At 44.4% G+C, this 14,209-nt stretch overlaps 1 protein-coding gene across 7 annotated transcripts in view; it reads right to left on the bottom strand.

Annotated features, from left to right (window-relative positions):
* Positions 1-607: 607 nt before the first annotated feature.
* Positions 608-14,209, bottom strand: part of cbfa2t3 (CBFA2/RUNX1 partner transcriptional co-repressor 3) — a 62,169-nt gene continuing 48,567 nt past the window's right edge. For 4 of the 7 annotated variants that reach the window (XM_025055477.1, XM_017032543.2, XM_017032546.2 and 1 more), the window contains 10 exons: positions 13,914-14,155; positions 13,740-13,829; positions 12,641-12,822; positions 10,895-11,178; positions 10,113-10,198; positions 9,052-9,322; positions 8,414-8,482; positions 7,529-7,582; positions 5,957-6,147; positions 608-4,561 (listed from right to left, as the gene is read on the bottom strand). In XM_025055477.1, the coding sequence (XP_024911245.1) occupies positions 4,178-4,561; positions 5,957-6,147; positions 7,529-7,582; positions 8,414-8,482; positions 9,052-9,322; positions 10,113-10,198; positions 10,895-11,178; positions 12,641-12,822; positions 13,740-13,829; positions 13,914-14,155 (1,853 nt within the window). In that variant the 3' untranslated portion in view covers positions 608-4,177. The remainder of the gene's footprint in view (positions 4,562-5,956; positions 6,148-7,528; positions 7,583-8,413; positions 8,483-9,051; positions 9,323-10,112; positions 10,199-10,894; positions 11,179-12,640; positions 12,823-13,739; positions 13,830-13,913; positions 14,156-14,209) is intronic. The other 3 variants (XM_025055475.1, XM_025055476.1, XM_017032544.2) reach the window with 3 other exon arrangements.

Below are 14,209 nucleotides of genomic sequence, written 5' to 3' on the forward strand. Positions count from 1 at the left end.
GAACTGTCTTTTTTAAAGGTGTTGCTCACTGTGGATATTGCTGTAAATGCAAACACCAACATGAATGGATCTTGATCACCTGTCTGGGATGTTTCATTAAAGCTCTGGAGGTTTCAAGTAGTTTGTACAGAGACACAAAGACGAACATAAAAAAAAAACACACACACACACACACATTGAAACACAGCTACACACTCCATTTTATCTCTGCTAGGCTTTGTGACTGTAAGAACACGCCACGCTCCATTCAGTACTTCGACAAGCGCTTTGATGGCTCGTATAGGATTTCTACACATCTCGAACTCCGACAGTAGATGAAGCGTGCTCTTTGATCTTGCGCTGGAAGCGTGTGTGTGCGCTTGTGTGTGTGTATTTCAGACATTTTGGTTTAACTGCAGTAACAATGGTCTTTCATTCCTCGTCAGTCAGTACTGTACACACTGTGTGTCAACGCCTAAACTATGGCCATGCAGGAGTACTTTGGTCTGCGCTTTTTATTCGTTTGGACAATAAATGGCATGTAATCATGGCGTGTGTGATCTAGTCCAGCACAATCGGTTTGGTTATCAGGATGTGATCGGAAATGTAAAATCTGTTGTTGATGGGGTTTTTTTTTTTGACAGTTCTTTTCAACACCTATTTTTTCAACTCAGAGCCACTTTTAAATGAAGCACCAACTTGTCTGCTTTTAAAGTCCAGGTCGACCTCTCCTGGTGTTTAGCTGTATGGTCACAGGAGGTAGCTAAAATGTAAGAGAGGACAGAGGAGAGAGGACAGGAGAGGACCAGTAATGGTGGATGAAGTGACAGACAACAAACAGAACAGGGGGGTCAGGGGGGGGGGGGGTCATCACTAAACCAAAGTACTTATAACACACATACAGTACACAGTACATGAGTGACACGTACAGATGCAGGAGAACCTCGCAGCTTATCTCATCAGGAAAAAACAAAGGGGTTTTATTTCCCTGTCCTGTAGAACCTCAGGGTTTGAAGAAATGTCGTTACTTTTTTTTTTTTTTTACTAGTTTGGTCCAAGTGGTTGAGGCTGATCATGTGCGACCATGGGCGAGTGTAAGAAGTCATGCACGAGTAACAAGGGTCTTGGAACTATTTTAACGTACTCTCGCTGTAGCGGTTGAAGGCGTCCGACTGCAACTGTAATGCATCGGTCTCGGACTGAATCGAGATTTTAAGCCGCTATGTATCTTTACAAAAAATAAAAAAAATAAATAAAATAAACGTAGCTTTGAAGTTTTACTGTAGCTTAACACTGGTATTTCACTCCATTCTACAGTAATGTCCTGCACCGAAAAAGTAATGCTAACCACATACACACACAAACCATACACGCAGGGGTCGAACAAGATAAAAAAAAAAAAAAACGGAAGTGCAACCGGAACGAACAGATCAGTGTTTGTGTAAACGCAACATGACGTAGTTTTGACGGCGAGCTACGGTGGAGTTCAACGCACTGATTTGTTATCGGAGATTACTGAGCAGAGTCGTGGTTAAATGAGAAAAATCACTGTCTTTTTCTCTTAGTGAGCTCTAAATATTATTCCAAGTGAAGTCTGTCAGGAAACCCACATCAAACCCACTCAGTTAGACCACACTAGTCGAGTGCCAAGTCAGTTATTTTCTACCCAATCACGGTTTAGTGGAAAGGAAGTAAATGTCATCACTATGAACAAAGACTTGACACTCCCTGACCCTGGAATAATAGGAAGGGAGGGTTGTGCTTGAATTGTTTTTTTTTTTGTTTTTTTTTATCATAACAAATTTGGGTGATATGTATTGAGAAAGTTCCTGTTGCATTACACTTGTAATAACATTTTGGGCGCACACAGAAGCTCAAATAAGGGTATGTCGATTGTAAACGTGACACCTCCTGCTGTGACGTGACCTTGCCTTGAAGGGACCAACATAAACTAACTGTTGAACGGATACTTCTGATACAAAACAATGTGGACGGACGTGGCAAAAAAGATCGGATGAAAAATAGAATGAATGTCTGGGACGTCATGTCACGTCCATCCACCTGTGTGATGGTTGTTCATCAGTTCTCAGCACACCTCGTTTTGGATGTTTGTTTACGGCTTGGGGGCGGATTCAGAAGTCATGAAATGTACTGTGAGAGAAATCATATTCTGGACGTTGAACTTTAAAGGTTTCTGATATTTGGCAAACACATTTTTGGACCTCTTTAAATACTATGTACATTCACATTAAGTTACCGATGTTGCTTTAAATATATTTATATGCATCTATATTATATGACACCCTATGGGCAGTTGCTGAGGTTCCATTCAGTAGCTGAATTCTCTTCATATTGCACCTCTGTCCTCTCACTGTCTTACAATGCGAGCAATACAACATATTCTACAGGAGGGGCTTTCATCTCATCAGTATAGATACACGAAATCAAACAACAAGTACACGTGAGACTTCCGTTCACGGACAGATGTCCTTGCTCTGACTTCACTGCCCGAAACATAAAAAAAAAAAAAAAAAAGGGAGGGAGGCAGGGAGATTAAAAAGGTAGCAGAAACAAAATAGAGTCCGTCTTTCGGGGTACACGCGGGGCAGCACATGTGGACATCAGCAACAAGAGACAGTATTTAAAAAGAATGAAAAGAAGAACAATATCTACAAGTAGGTCTTAACCCCCCCGGCTCACGGCGCTGCTGTGTCCGAGGCAGACGGCGGGCCGGGGTAACCCAGAGTCAAGTAGTCTGGAAAGAGCGTAGAAAGGAGGTGCGGGGTGAGGGGAGGTAGAAAGAGAGGATGATGAAGGTTACATCCTCCTCTGCTAGGCTCTTCATCGTCTGTTCGTCATGCTTTGGAAAAGAAGGGTGTGAATGTAAAGGTAACAGCAAATCCTTTAAGTGTCTGGTCTTGCTGGAACTTTAAAAAAAAAAAAAAAAAAACGACTTCCAATTGATCTCATCTGTGGTGTTTGATGCCGTCAGGAAAAGTTTTTTTTTTTTTTTTTTTTAAGCAGGTTGTACGTTCTTTTTTTTTTTGGCAGCCCCGTTGTCACGTTGGTATTTCCTTCATCTCCTTTAAGGCCATTTGGCTTTTCCTGTCCTGTTCTGGTCACGTTCGTGAAAACGACACACTGTGACAGGGTTTAGTCCATCTCAGAGTCAACTTCACAGCGTTGTCTTTTCATCACTGAGGAATCCTCGTAGGCTGTCTCCACGGGACTGCGCGTCTCTTTGTCGGCTCATCCACTGCTGGGAGCTACTGGTCAGCCTGCTGCTTCTCTCAGTGCTGGCTTTTCTGCCGAGGAGGTGGTGTTGCTTTGTGTTTGGTTATTAGTGCTTCTCCGTATCGCTTACTTACTCACTTTGGCAGTGTAATACAAAGGTTTGGATAACGTCAGTCTTCATTCTTCTTTGAAATCATTTGGGTTCACGATGGTAGAGCGAGGTGAGTCCGGTGTAGATTTTCTTGGCTTGCTAGCAAGGTAGTTAGCAGGTTCATTTTTTTATTATTATTATTATTATTATTATTGTGTTCACCAACATCACTACTCTTCCTTATTTAGAATATTTGGGCTTTTCTTTGATGTCTCTTAAAGCCAGAAAGAAACCTCTTTTTTTGTTTGTTTTTTAAAATATAAATACTAAGCTGTGTTTTCGATGAATTCAGCGCGTTACAGGTTTTTCAACCCCTTACCCCTCAGCTTCCGGAGGAGGGATTTTGATCCTCACCTGTTTCCATTAGGACACTGTAGAAATAAAAGTGCCACGTCAGTGAACTGTCTGGATTAGTGGTGCAAATCCTGGGGTCGGATACTATTCTCTCATTGGTACTTAAAGGGAAATCCTACCCAAGTGCTTTTGGGCGTTGACATCCCACTCCCCCCCGATGATGTCACAACACTACCACCCTTGTCTTGTGTCATCTCACCATGCCTAGATCACATTCTCAGCAAACACGTCTGATATGTTTCTGTGACAGGAGACACCGGCTGTGTTTTTGATGAAGGGAAAAGTGTTTCCGGGTGGAGGTTGAAGATCAAGTCTGTCGCCTGGTGGTGGGAAAGAAGAGCTGCAGACTGAAAAGGGGGAAAAAGAGCTGAGGTGTAAGAGAGGAGGGGAGAGAGCGGTGTGCAATGAAAGATTCCTCAGTTTGGTTTGTGTATCCAGGGAGGCGGCACGGGCTGGACGTCAGCGCGAGGTGGCGTCCAGTAGAGCCGGGGTGGCTGGGGTGGTGGAGCGTGAGGCACTGCTAGAACTGCTCTCCTTGGGGCTGGCAGAAACACTCCCGCCGCCGACCACTCCTGCAATACTGCTCTGGCCCACCAGGGAGAGCGGTCCTGGGGGGGCGCTCTCGGAGTGAGTTGGGGGAGCGCCGGAAGATGCCGAGGTGCTGGTGGGAGTGCCCAGAGGGATGCTGCTGCCCCCCGGCATCCCCTGCAGGCCTTGTCCACAGACGTGGTGGTGCTTCTCCCAGTCCTTGTGTTGGCAGAAGGAGCCGCAGTAGCGAGCGGTGTTGCAGCCGCTGCACGTCTCGCTGGCCTTTCTCCCGCAGTTCCAGCAGCTCTGGTGAGACAGTGGGGAGAGAATGGACCGATAAAAATAAGTCTCTTTTTTGTCTCGGGACATCACGGAGCATTTAGTGAACACAAAACCTGTGTGTGTGTGTCCAGTACTGTACTGTAAATGATCTGTGATTTTGAATTTCCTCTTAAGACAGGAAACTTGTGTTTAGATTTTGGTGACAACAAAGATGTAATGTTCCATTTTATCTACCGCAAACATTCATTCAGTCTCTTCTGACTTGTTAGGTTTATAGTAAATGTTTATTTGTGATGGTTAAAGGGCAGCTTAGCACAAATATTTTGCTTATCCCCCCCAGTATTTCATTATTTATTTGGAACAGGCGTGGTCAAACTTTTCGACTCACGGTCCACAATTGTCCTAAAATTGAACAGGGGGGGCCGGGTCAGGAACAGATAGATGGAGCGTTCGTGTGAACTAAGATAAATGGCATGTAAAAGTCATGCATAAAGGCTAAAATGCTAAAATGCTTTTATCATTTTCTACGCCATCTATTGGGGAAACGTGGGTATTGAAAAAAGGCAGAAGTATAATGATAATATAAATAAATGATATAATTTGGAAAATTTCGGACCGGATTACAAAGCTGAATGGACCGCATCTGGCCCCCGGGCCTTAGATTGCCCATGCCTGATTTGATGCCGGATGTGAGTAACATGTTATTTATTGATGTTTTCAACATTTTCTAGTAATGATATTAATAATAATTATATATAATAGAATAATTATTTAAAAATAATTATTAATAATAATAATTATTAATTAATTAAATAATGAATGAATGAATTAATAATAATAATTTAATTAATAATTAAATTATTAATAATAATTAAATAAAATAGAAATAATTATTTCATAAATGAGTATGTCATTTAATTGGAAAAAAACCCCAACAACTTTACAGTCTCGATGTGACTCTTTAATCCCTCCCACTGTGTTCAATCAGGTTTGTTCATTTGATCCTAACTCCCTGTTATTGCTCATCCACCTTTTGCCTTTAGAATATTGCTTTAAAAAACTGCAACAGCAGCACGGGCTTGTGTTACCAGCAGGTGGTGGTCAGCTGCTCTGTAACAGCCCCAGACTGGCACAGCCATCTGGGGCTGCTTTTACTCACACAGACAACTGGACTGTTTGTGCAGCGATAATGACAATCTGGTGCAGAAGCAGAATCGAAAGACCACGGAGAATATTAGTCCAGGTAGTGACGGGAGTGAAAACTGAAGATCAAGAGCTTGTTTTTTTAATGCTTTCAACATTATTTTAGATTTTTAAAAAGTAAAAATTGTGGCAGTTTTAAAAGTCTGTGAAATTCAGAACGTGTTCCTTATTTTTATTTTGATCTGATTTGATGCTGAATTGGTTTGGATAGTCTTTGGTACTCACTTCACTGGAGTCCTCCTGTTGGTTGATGACCGTAAGTGCATCCTCCGAGGCCTGCCTCTTGGCCTCGGCCAGCGCCCTCTCCATCTTGGAGCGTTCGGCCGAAATCATCTCGTGGGCCTTCCTCTCGGCGTCCGACACGGCCTTCTGCAGCTCCGTCATGGCCTGTCGCTTCACCTCGTTCACTGCCTCCTCTGTGAGGGAGAGACGGATTCAGAGGCGTTAGCGCTCGCGACTACAGCCCCAACACTGTCGACGCTGTCATTCTTTATTAAGGCTCCGTAAGCTGCCATCTTGTCGGAGCTCAGCGAACAGATGCACATCATCCAAGATTTAAAACTTTCTGCTGGAAAAAAAAACGGAAGCAGCCAGACTGCAATAATTAATTCAGCGGCGTCTGGCCACAATCGTTTTCGGTGTGTACGACAGCAGATGTCTGCGAATGTCTGTCACCAAACTGGCTGTTCCTCCAACATCCAGGGATTCCTTGTGTGTTCGTAACACTCTCACAAGAATCATTAGAAAAAAGAGGATGGGAGTATTTACACCGATGAAGAATTGAGAGCCCCCTGCAGGACGTCTGCGTGTATCAACTGCAGGGCTTCTCATATAGTAGATTTCATCATGGGGCTTTTGTTCGCACCAGCCCGGTGACTGTGAGTGAGGAGGCTGTGTTTTTACAACAGGCAGGTGTGTAGTATCCTTTCCAGATGGCAGTCTAAAATAGAAACTTCCCGCAGCGGCAGGAGTGATCACATTTTGCCATCTTTCATTACCGGCCTCACGGCAAACAACGGTGCACGAGGAATATATTTGAGAAATGTGTTGACAAACGTACACCAGGCATTCATCAAACACTAATGTGGTTTGTCCTGACCGCATTGGGATTCATTGTCTTTTTCGTTTGAAATGAACAAAACCAGAAATGTTCCTGCTGGGCTGCATTTTCAGATGTATAAAACAGACACGGAATAAACAGTTCTGTCGTCAATAACTGGTTTTTCTCTGATCCACTACAGAGCATCTAGAAACAAACCGAAACAACAGCTAAGAAGGGGAGGTTGGATTCATAAAAAAAAATAAATAAATAAAAACAGGGCCAAGAAGTTGCATATAAACAGAATTATCTTGACCTTTTTTTTTTTTCTCTTTCTGACACCCTGGCTCCTCCACTTCTGTACTTCTCTCTCATCTCCCTTCAAATAATATCTGCATTATCCAGCTTCTCAATTATCTGGCCTAATGCGTGCACTGCTAAGATTAGTTTGCAAATTTAATTAATTCTTATCAAGGAGACTGCACAGCAGATGCTGGGGCAATTAGCACTTAATGGAAAACACAGGGGCAGCAATATTAATGTTTGAATTCCGCAGGGATTTGGCCAGTCCCTGGAACGTGTTATTTCTGCTCCGTCTTTCTACAAAAAAGCACAGCAGTCTCTCAACCCCCGCAGACCAGAGGATACAGTGTCTGGTATCAACTAAAAGCATTAAATGACGACTACAGTACCTGGCTGCGACACAGACACACACAGACACCAGAGGCAGCGTGATGACGGTGAGATGTGTTACTCACCCTGCTTGTTTTGGAGGTGCTTTAGTGCTGGGGAGAGCGGGATGCTTGTAGTACCTGTATGAAAAACAACTGCAATTAAAAGAGCTTTTTTTTTTTTTCCTGCGGGTGAAAATGCAGCGCAGTAATTTTGCCAACAGCAGCATCTTTCATCTGCAGGGTGTTGGAGTATGACTGCAACATAATAGTGCTGGGACTGGTGTGGAACGAGAGCGGACCCCTGGGACGGGCGCTATCTAACACGCGGTGTACACGGTTGCCCATGCGGTCCCACCTGCTTTTCATTTTTCTACCAATATTAATAGCAACGAGGCGTCGTTTCATCGGTTCGAAATCCAAAATTTCCATTCCGTCGCGTACAAAGAGGCGCTCAATTAGAGTTTAGCTCCGACGTGTTCTGTCGGGGGCCGGGTGACTGCATTTTCACTGCAGCTTTAACTGCAGTAGCCTTTCATAATGGTTGACTGACAGGGGGCATCTGTCCCTAATGGACCGACGGGGCCGACTGAAGCCGTGGACACGGGGCTGGAAGGCCAGGTAAACTGTGAATCAGACGACCACTGCAGAGTATCAGAACTGTTCATGAAGCAAAGCCAATGTCAGGATTCAAACGAAGACTGATTTCTTCTAGTTTTTTTTTTTTTCTGTGAAATGTAAAATAAACATTCATCTACTTCCAAGACAAATCAACGCCGTAACCGCTTTGGACCTGGCCGAAAGCCCCGCTCCCCGTGATTCAGAATCGAGGCCCTGAGCCATTAGGCGTTGACTGTAGTTGTTCTTCTCAGAGTTGGGTTCGTTTGTGTAGGATCGTTCATTAGGGCGCTTGGAAAACACAGTTGTGTGTGTGTGAGTGTGTGAGTGTGTGTGAGTGTGTGTGACTCTTACCGGCTTTTCGCCAGATTTCCTCTGGCAGGTATCCTGAGGGAGGCCTGTGTAGGAAGTCTCTGTGGATTTCTGAAACACACAAACACACACACACACCGTCACACGATCAGTCTCCGTCACGCTCACACAGTGAGGTGCACGAACGCATCGTTTTTTTAAAGCTGACATTTTAAAAAGTTTGTGTTTCATAATCAAGAAAAAAAAAATCAACATCATTAAATATTAATATTAGCAGGTTATTTAACTGAGTTAATAATAATAATAATAAATAAATAAAAATAATAATGTTTGTAGGCAGTTTGGTACTGCATGACATCACACACTGTCCGATTGTTAGTAGTCACACGCTACGCATTTTTTATTTTTTTTAAATGATAAAATAACACCCATTAAATCACTTCCTGGTCTACAGCATAGAAGAAACAGTGAAACAATAACAGATAACCTGAAAATTAGAAATAAAATATCTAAAATCTGTAAGATTAAAGTGAGTGATGTGAACGGTTTCATTCGTTGTTCTATTCAATCTGCTGAAACCCGATGCATCAGTTGTTTTTTTTTTTTTTGTTTCACTTTAGATAAGCCCTACCTTCCTGTCAGTGTTTGCGTTCCCAAACAGACCCTGTGTGGTTTTCTACCTGTCTGTCTGCCCGTCTGCCTTTCAGTGGCCGAGGGCGAGAGTTCGCTGCTGCTAGCTTTGTTGGAGGAGGAGTTGTGGTGAGGAGGAGTGGGAGGAGGAAGAGGAGGAAGGCAGTGCTGTCCGTTGCTCCCACCTTTTTTCATCTCCTCCACATCGCTGTAGCGGCGGATCCAGTGGTTCATCTCCTCGCGGTCGGCCTCCTGGCAGCGGCGCAACACGGTCAGGGAGCGGCGCGTCTTTTCCACCATGTCCATGATGCAGTTTAGGAGCTGAGGGAGAAGAGGATGACGTTTCTGTTTAACATATGAAGTGGAAAGTGTAACTATTACGGCATTAAGCTAATAGGTAAATACGCATTTTAGTGTTAATAAGTGACTGCTAATGTTCACGCAATTTCTCCTCCTCCGTTTTTCTGCTTACTCGGCAGATTGTCTTCCTTGATCCACTGCTGTAAACAAACTCTTTTTATTTTATTTTACTTTTTTATGTTCACCCTGTGATCCCAGACCTGACTCTGTCTGCAGAATTAATTCATTTTCATGGTTGACATTCAAACCGTACCGTTATTTCCCATTCATCTTCTCCCCATTTCTCAGCCTTGTGTTTTAGCTATATTTACTCCAGTGGAGTGTTTCTAATTTGGCAGAGCTCCAGGCCTGGCCAGTTCTCTCCATGACTGCAGCTCCTGTATCAGCTGCTCACCCCAGCTGGAGCTGCTCTCTGCTGGGTCCTGAGCTCCATCTGGGGGTCTGCTTCTATATATATATATATATGTGTGTGTGTGTGTGTGTGTACAGGTCTGTATGTCTTCTGTCCCTTTTGTCTGTACATCTTTTTATTTAACACACAGCCTGGTGTGTGTGAGTGTGTTGTTGTTATACGAAGCGATCGACCACGTGAAGCCACCTTTCTGTTCCAGATGACTGTTTGTCCCCCCCCCCCGCGCCCGTCGTCTGTAGCGCCGTCACCTACTGACCTATTGACTCAGTTTCCCCACACGCTGCGGTGAAGTTGCAGCGAAACAAAGACTGGTTGGTGACCCACGCGTTTGATACGTACATTATCGAGGTGTTTCCATTCCTCCGCCCACTCCCTGTCTGTTAGTCGGTGGTCAATCACCTCCTCCTGGCGAGCTCCGTGAACTGCTGCAGTCAAAGACAAACAGGACGGACCTCTGTTAGACCCACATTTATCAACATATGACTTCAGGTGGACGTGGGATCTTCGGGAACTGTGGATGGCGTAGTGTAAGGATTATTAAAAAATAAAGCATGTTCTGTCGTTGTGTAGTTGTAAAACAGTGTGTGCACGTCTACGACATGTTACATTACATTACATTACAATACATTTAGCGGACGCTTTTATCCAACGCGAGTCAGAAAACCACCAATCAAGCTACAAAAATACATAAATAATAATAGTAAAATTATTATTATTATAGTCATAAAGTAAGTAGAGGTGCCTGTTGGACATGTGCGCTCATTTTACCCACTCTATAATCCATAATTATGTAGGCCTCTCTATAAAGGACTATTATTATAACCTGCAGTTTAAATACGTATAAAATCACTTTATTATTTTAAACAGTTTGACCTCCGGCGTCTCCACACTATAACCAGTGAGACCACCGGGCTAAACAATTCACCTCTTTCCTTCCTTATAAGAAAGCATGACAGAGGCATATATGGCGGCCACAGTTGTAGCTCACAGGCATGTACGGCTGTGAGCTTTATATAGACTAACGACACATAGGTTATTCCACTGGACTGACAGTTGGCCTTTGTTCGTTGTACCCCTCACACTCCATTTCCCACCCATACCATGTGACTTGATCTGCCTACCCGTCTGCCGATGTCTTTCCCGGACGTCGCGGTGTTCGTTATGTCTGTAGACGTCTCTGTACTGGTGGGCCAGCGCCATGTCTTCTAGGCGATAGTGCTGCGGTGCCACCTGGTGGTTGGACGGGTGGGGTAGGCCATTGGGTGGGTGCGTGGGGAGGCCGTTGGGTGGAGGGTGGGGCGGAAGACCCGTGCTGGGGCTGAAACGCTGGCTGGGGCTGATGGTGCAGGGTCGCTTCGCTAGGTGCTCTGGATGTAGACCATCTCTGTCTGAGCCGTCTTTGGTCCTGCAGCGGGGTAGACATGGAAACATAAACCACGGTATAGTTCAGGCTTGTAAGTACGAGGTGAAAAAAAGAACAGTGACAGTATATGAATGTTATACAGAGCCATATTTGAAACGTCCATGGACCATTTATAAGAAATGGACAGGAACATGAAATAATTGCACGACGTAGTCAGCAGTATTTGGTCGGAACTTTCAAGGACAACAATAATATTCAACATCTTTCTACCTGCCATTTTTGGTTAATACACACACACACTACTGCTAATACATAAATATAAATACACACAAACACACATAAAATAAATACAAATTTCCCAAATCGAACCTTTGGGTGGCGTTATTGATAAAATCCCTATTTCCTCATCACAAACTTTTTGATTTTTTTTTGATTTACAAATGCATCTGAATCTGGACTTTTGTCCACCACGTGCATCAAACAAAGCCTTTAAACATGTTTAATCCAACATCCTGCGTTCCAGGCACTCACTGTAATCTTAATGTACCTTCAACGGACTTTTAGATCGTAAGAGTTTGTCGCCTTAATCTCCCATCCTCCCCTGCTCTGGGGCTGAAAGGGCTGTCTTCTGTGGTCGGCAGATGTTTAGTGGCACTCATTTGTGTCTGTGTACTTTAAGTGTGTGTGTGTGTGTGTGTGTGTTTGCTAGCTGGGGGGGTTTCAATGTAGAGGTTGTGTTAGTGGGCCATCTGGACAGTTTAAAGGGAGTGTTGATATTAATCTGTTTAGCTGGATGGCAACGGTCTGGCAGATGGAGACGACTCCGTCATACTGGTGATCGAAAGCGAATAGATGTACAGTATCTATGGATGTTGGTGTGGCGTGGGTACGGCTGTGCTCGATACCTTGGATTAAAAAAAAAAAAGAAAAAAAAAAAGCATGATAGCTGTACCACTGCTGTACATATTTGATAAATGATGGCAGCAGCTGGCACCAGGCAGCTGGGCCTCCAAGCCTTGGCCTCTTTATCAACCAGAGGATGGAGAGTGGAGGTGTGCAGATTACTGTACTCTAACCCCTAGGACAATCCACAGCAGCCAACCACCTCTCTAAACCCCCCCCCCGGCCCCGCCCTTGTGTGTTCTCCAGTCAGAACATCACCATCTGGACACGTCCCTGGAATATGGACAGCTGCTGGGAGTCTGCAGGTCACGGGGGCTGGAGGCAGTAAGATGAGGTGTGGAGAACGCGCTACGAGGAAAATCATAAAATCGTGAAAATGATGTCAAGAAGAGCAGACAGGAAACCTCCTGAATTTTTTTTTTTTTTCTGCCTCTCTCCTTTGTATTTCTTTCTCCGCGTTCGCACAGGAGGATTTATAGCTTCCTCTTCTTACTCGGCATTTTGAAATGGACTAAAATCATTTATTTCCAACGCTGACTGCGTGTGAAGCTCCCGGCGTGTGCAGCGGCACGCTTTGTTTGTCATCTGTGTGAAACCCTACCTTTCTGGGGTCCTCCTCTTGCCGTGTTCATTCATCTCCAGCATGATCTCCGAAGAGTCCAACGGCGAGCTGGCGTTGGCGTCCAACAGAAGCTGCTCGTGCTGGGCCAGATACTGAGCTGGGGTTTGCTTCGCTAACCTAGCACAGTGAAGCAGCTCCCTCTGCAGCAGAGGCAGGTTGGCCTTGAAGGAATGAAACAGAGGAAGGAATGAGATGAGTTTCCTGGATCAGTAATAAAACAGGAAGTTTAAGAAGGACAAGGTGTTCGTTGGACACACACACACAAAAAAAAACAAAAACCAGAACAGTAGATAAATGTGAGTGAGAGTGACATAATGTCAGATTAGAGCCAGAGGAAAAAAGTGATAAATGACTCATGAGGATGAGATAATATGGGTCACCCGACACATTCCTGAGCCATGTGTCTGTCTGTGCGGCGTTTGCTTGAGTGAACACCACGTTGATGTGAGTGTGTGTTTGTGTGCGTGCTGTCAAACAGCTCTCTCAGGCCTGTCTGTTTGACACTGCACAGCTACGGTCCAGATGTGCTGGACCACAGCAGGGAAGGAGGTCGGATTCCCACACAGAGAGTTTGAGTTTATTCCTGAAGTAATGAAATGTGTGCAATAGATGGAGATACACACATAAAAGTGAGGTGTTGGGAAATAGGAACGTTGGGGAAAAAAAATGATGCAATGCAATTTATAAGAACGGCCGCTGTAATTATTTGTTGTTGTTTTCTTTCTTAAATATTTCTATAAATGACATCAGTAAAATGTGTGCATACTGTCAGTTTACAAAAAATAGAATAAAATGTTCTATATATATATAGAAAGATATAGTGACTCTATATATATAATGGGTGAGCCAACGTTAAGGTGAGGTATTAGATTTGATACCATTCTTTTATGGACACATTAAACCAAACCACCTCACGTTTGCATCATTCCATTCACTGCGCTGACTTGTGGCTAGCAGGCAGACACCTGGCTCTGTGCAACAGTTGTGTAATAAGGAGATAGAATGGACAGACTCAAGTGTGTTGGAAAAAAAAAAAAAAAAGCAAACAAATATGTTTGAATTTGTCGTGGACACTTACCTTGAGGAAGGGAATAACGAACGGCCTCAAAGGGAAATTTGTTGCCTCGTGGAGTTTGGAGTGGAACTCTTCTATGGTCAAGGTGGAGTTCTGTCAAAGGCCACAGAGAGGGGGGTGAGACGGACTGGACTCGACAGTCCTGCAATAAAGACTTTTGTATCGTCTTAAACTCACCACCAGTCCTAAGACAAGGCTGCGCACTCTCTCTCCAATCTCGGGCGATATGTCGTTGCCGAACTGCTGCAGCGTGGTCAGGAAGCGCTTCAGCTTGCAAAGCTGCCGGGCGCCGCACGCGGGCGGGAGCTGCTGGTTGGACAAGGAAGCCGTGGAGGACATGGCCGGCCCATTACTGAAGCCATTAGGGGTGGACGGAGCACCGTTTAGTGAAGTCGGAGAGTGGCTGCTCCCATTCAGCACTGAGGATAATCAGAGAGAAGGAAGGCTCCATGAGAATTAGGTCAGCGTGGAGC

This window comes from Cynoglossus semilaevis, chromosome 5, assembly GCF_000523025.1.
Source record: "Cynoglossus semilaevis isolate Cse_v1.0 chromosome 5, Cse_v1.0, whole genome shotgun sequence".
Lineage (NCBI taxonomy): Eukaryota > Metazoa > Chordata > Actinopteri > Pleuronectiformes > Cynoglossidae > Cynoglossus > Cynoglossus semilaevis.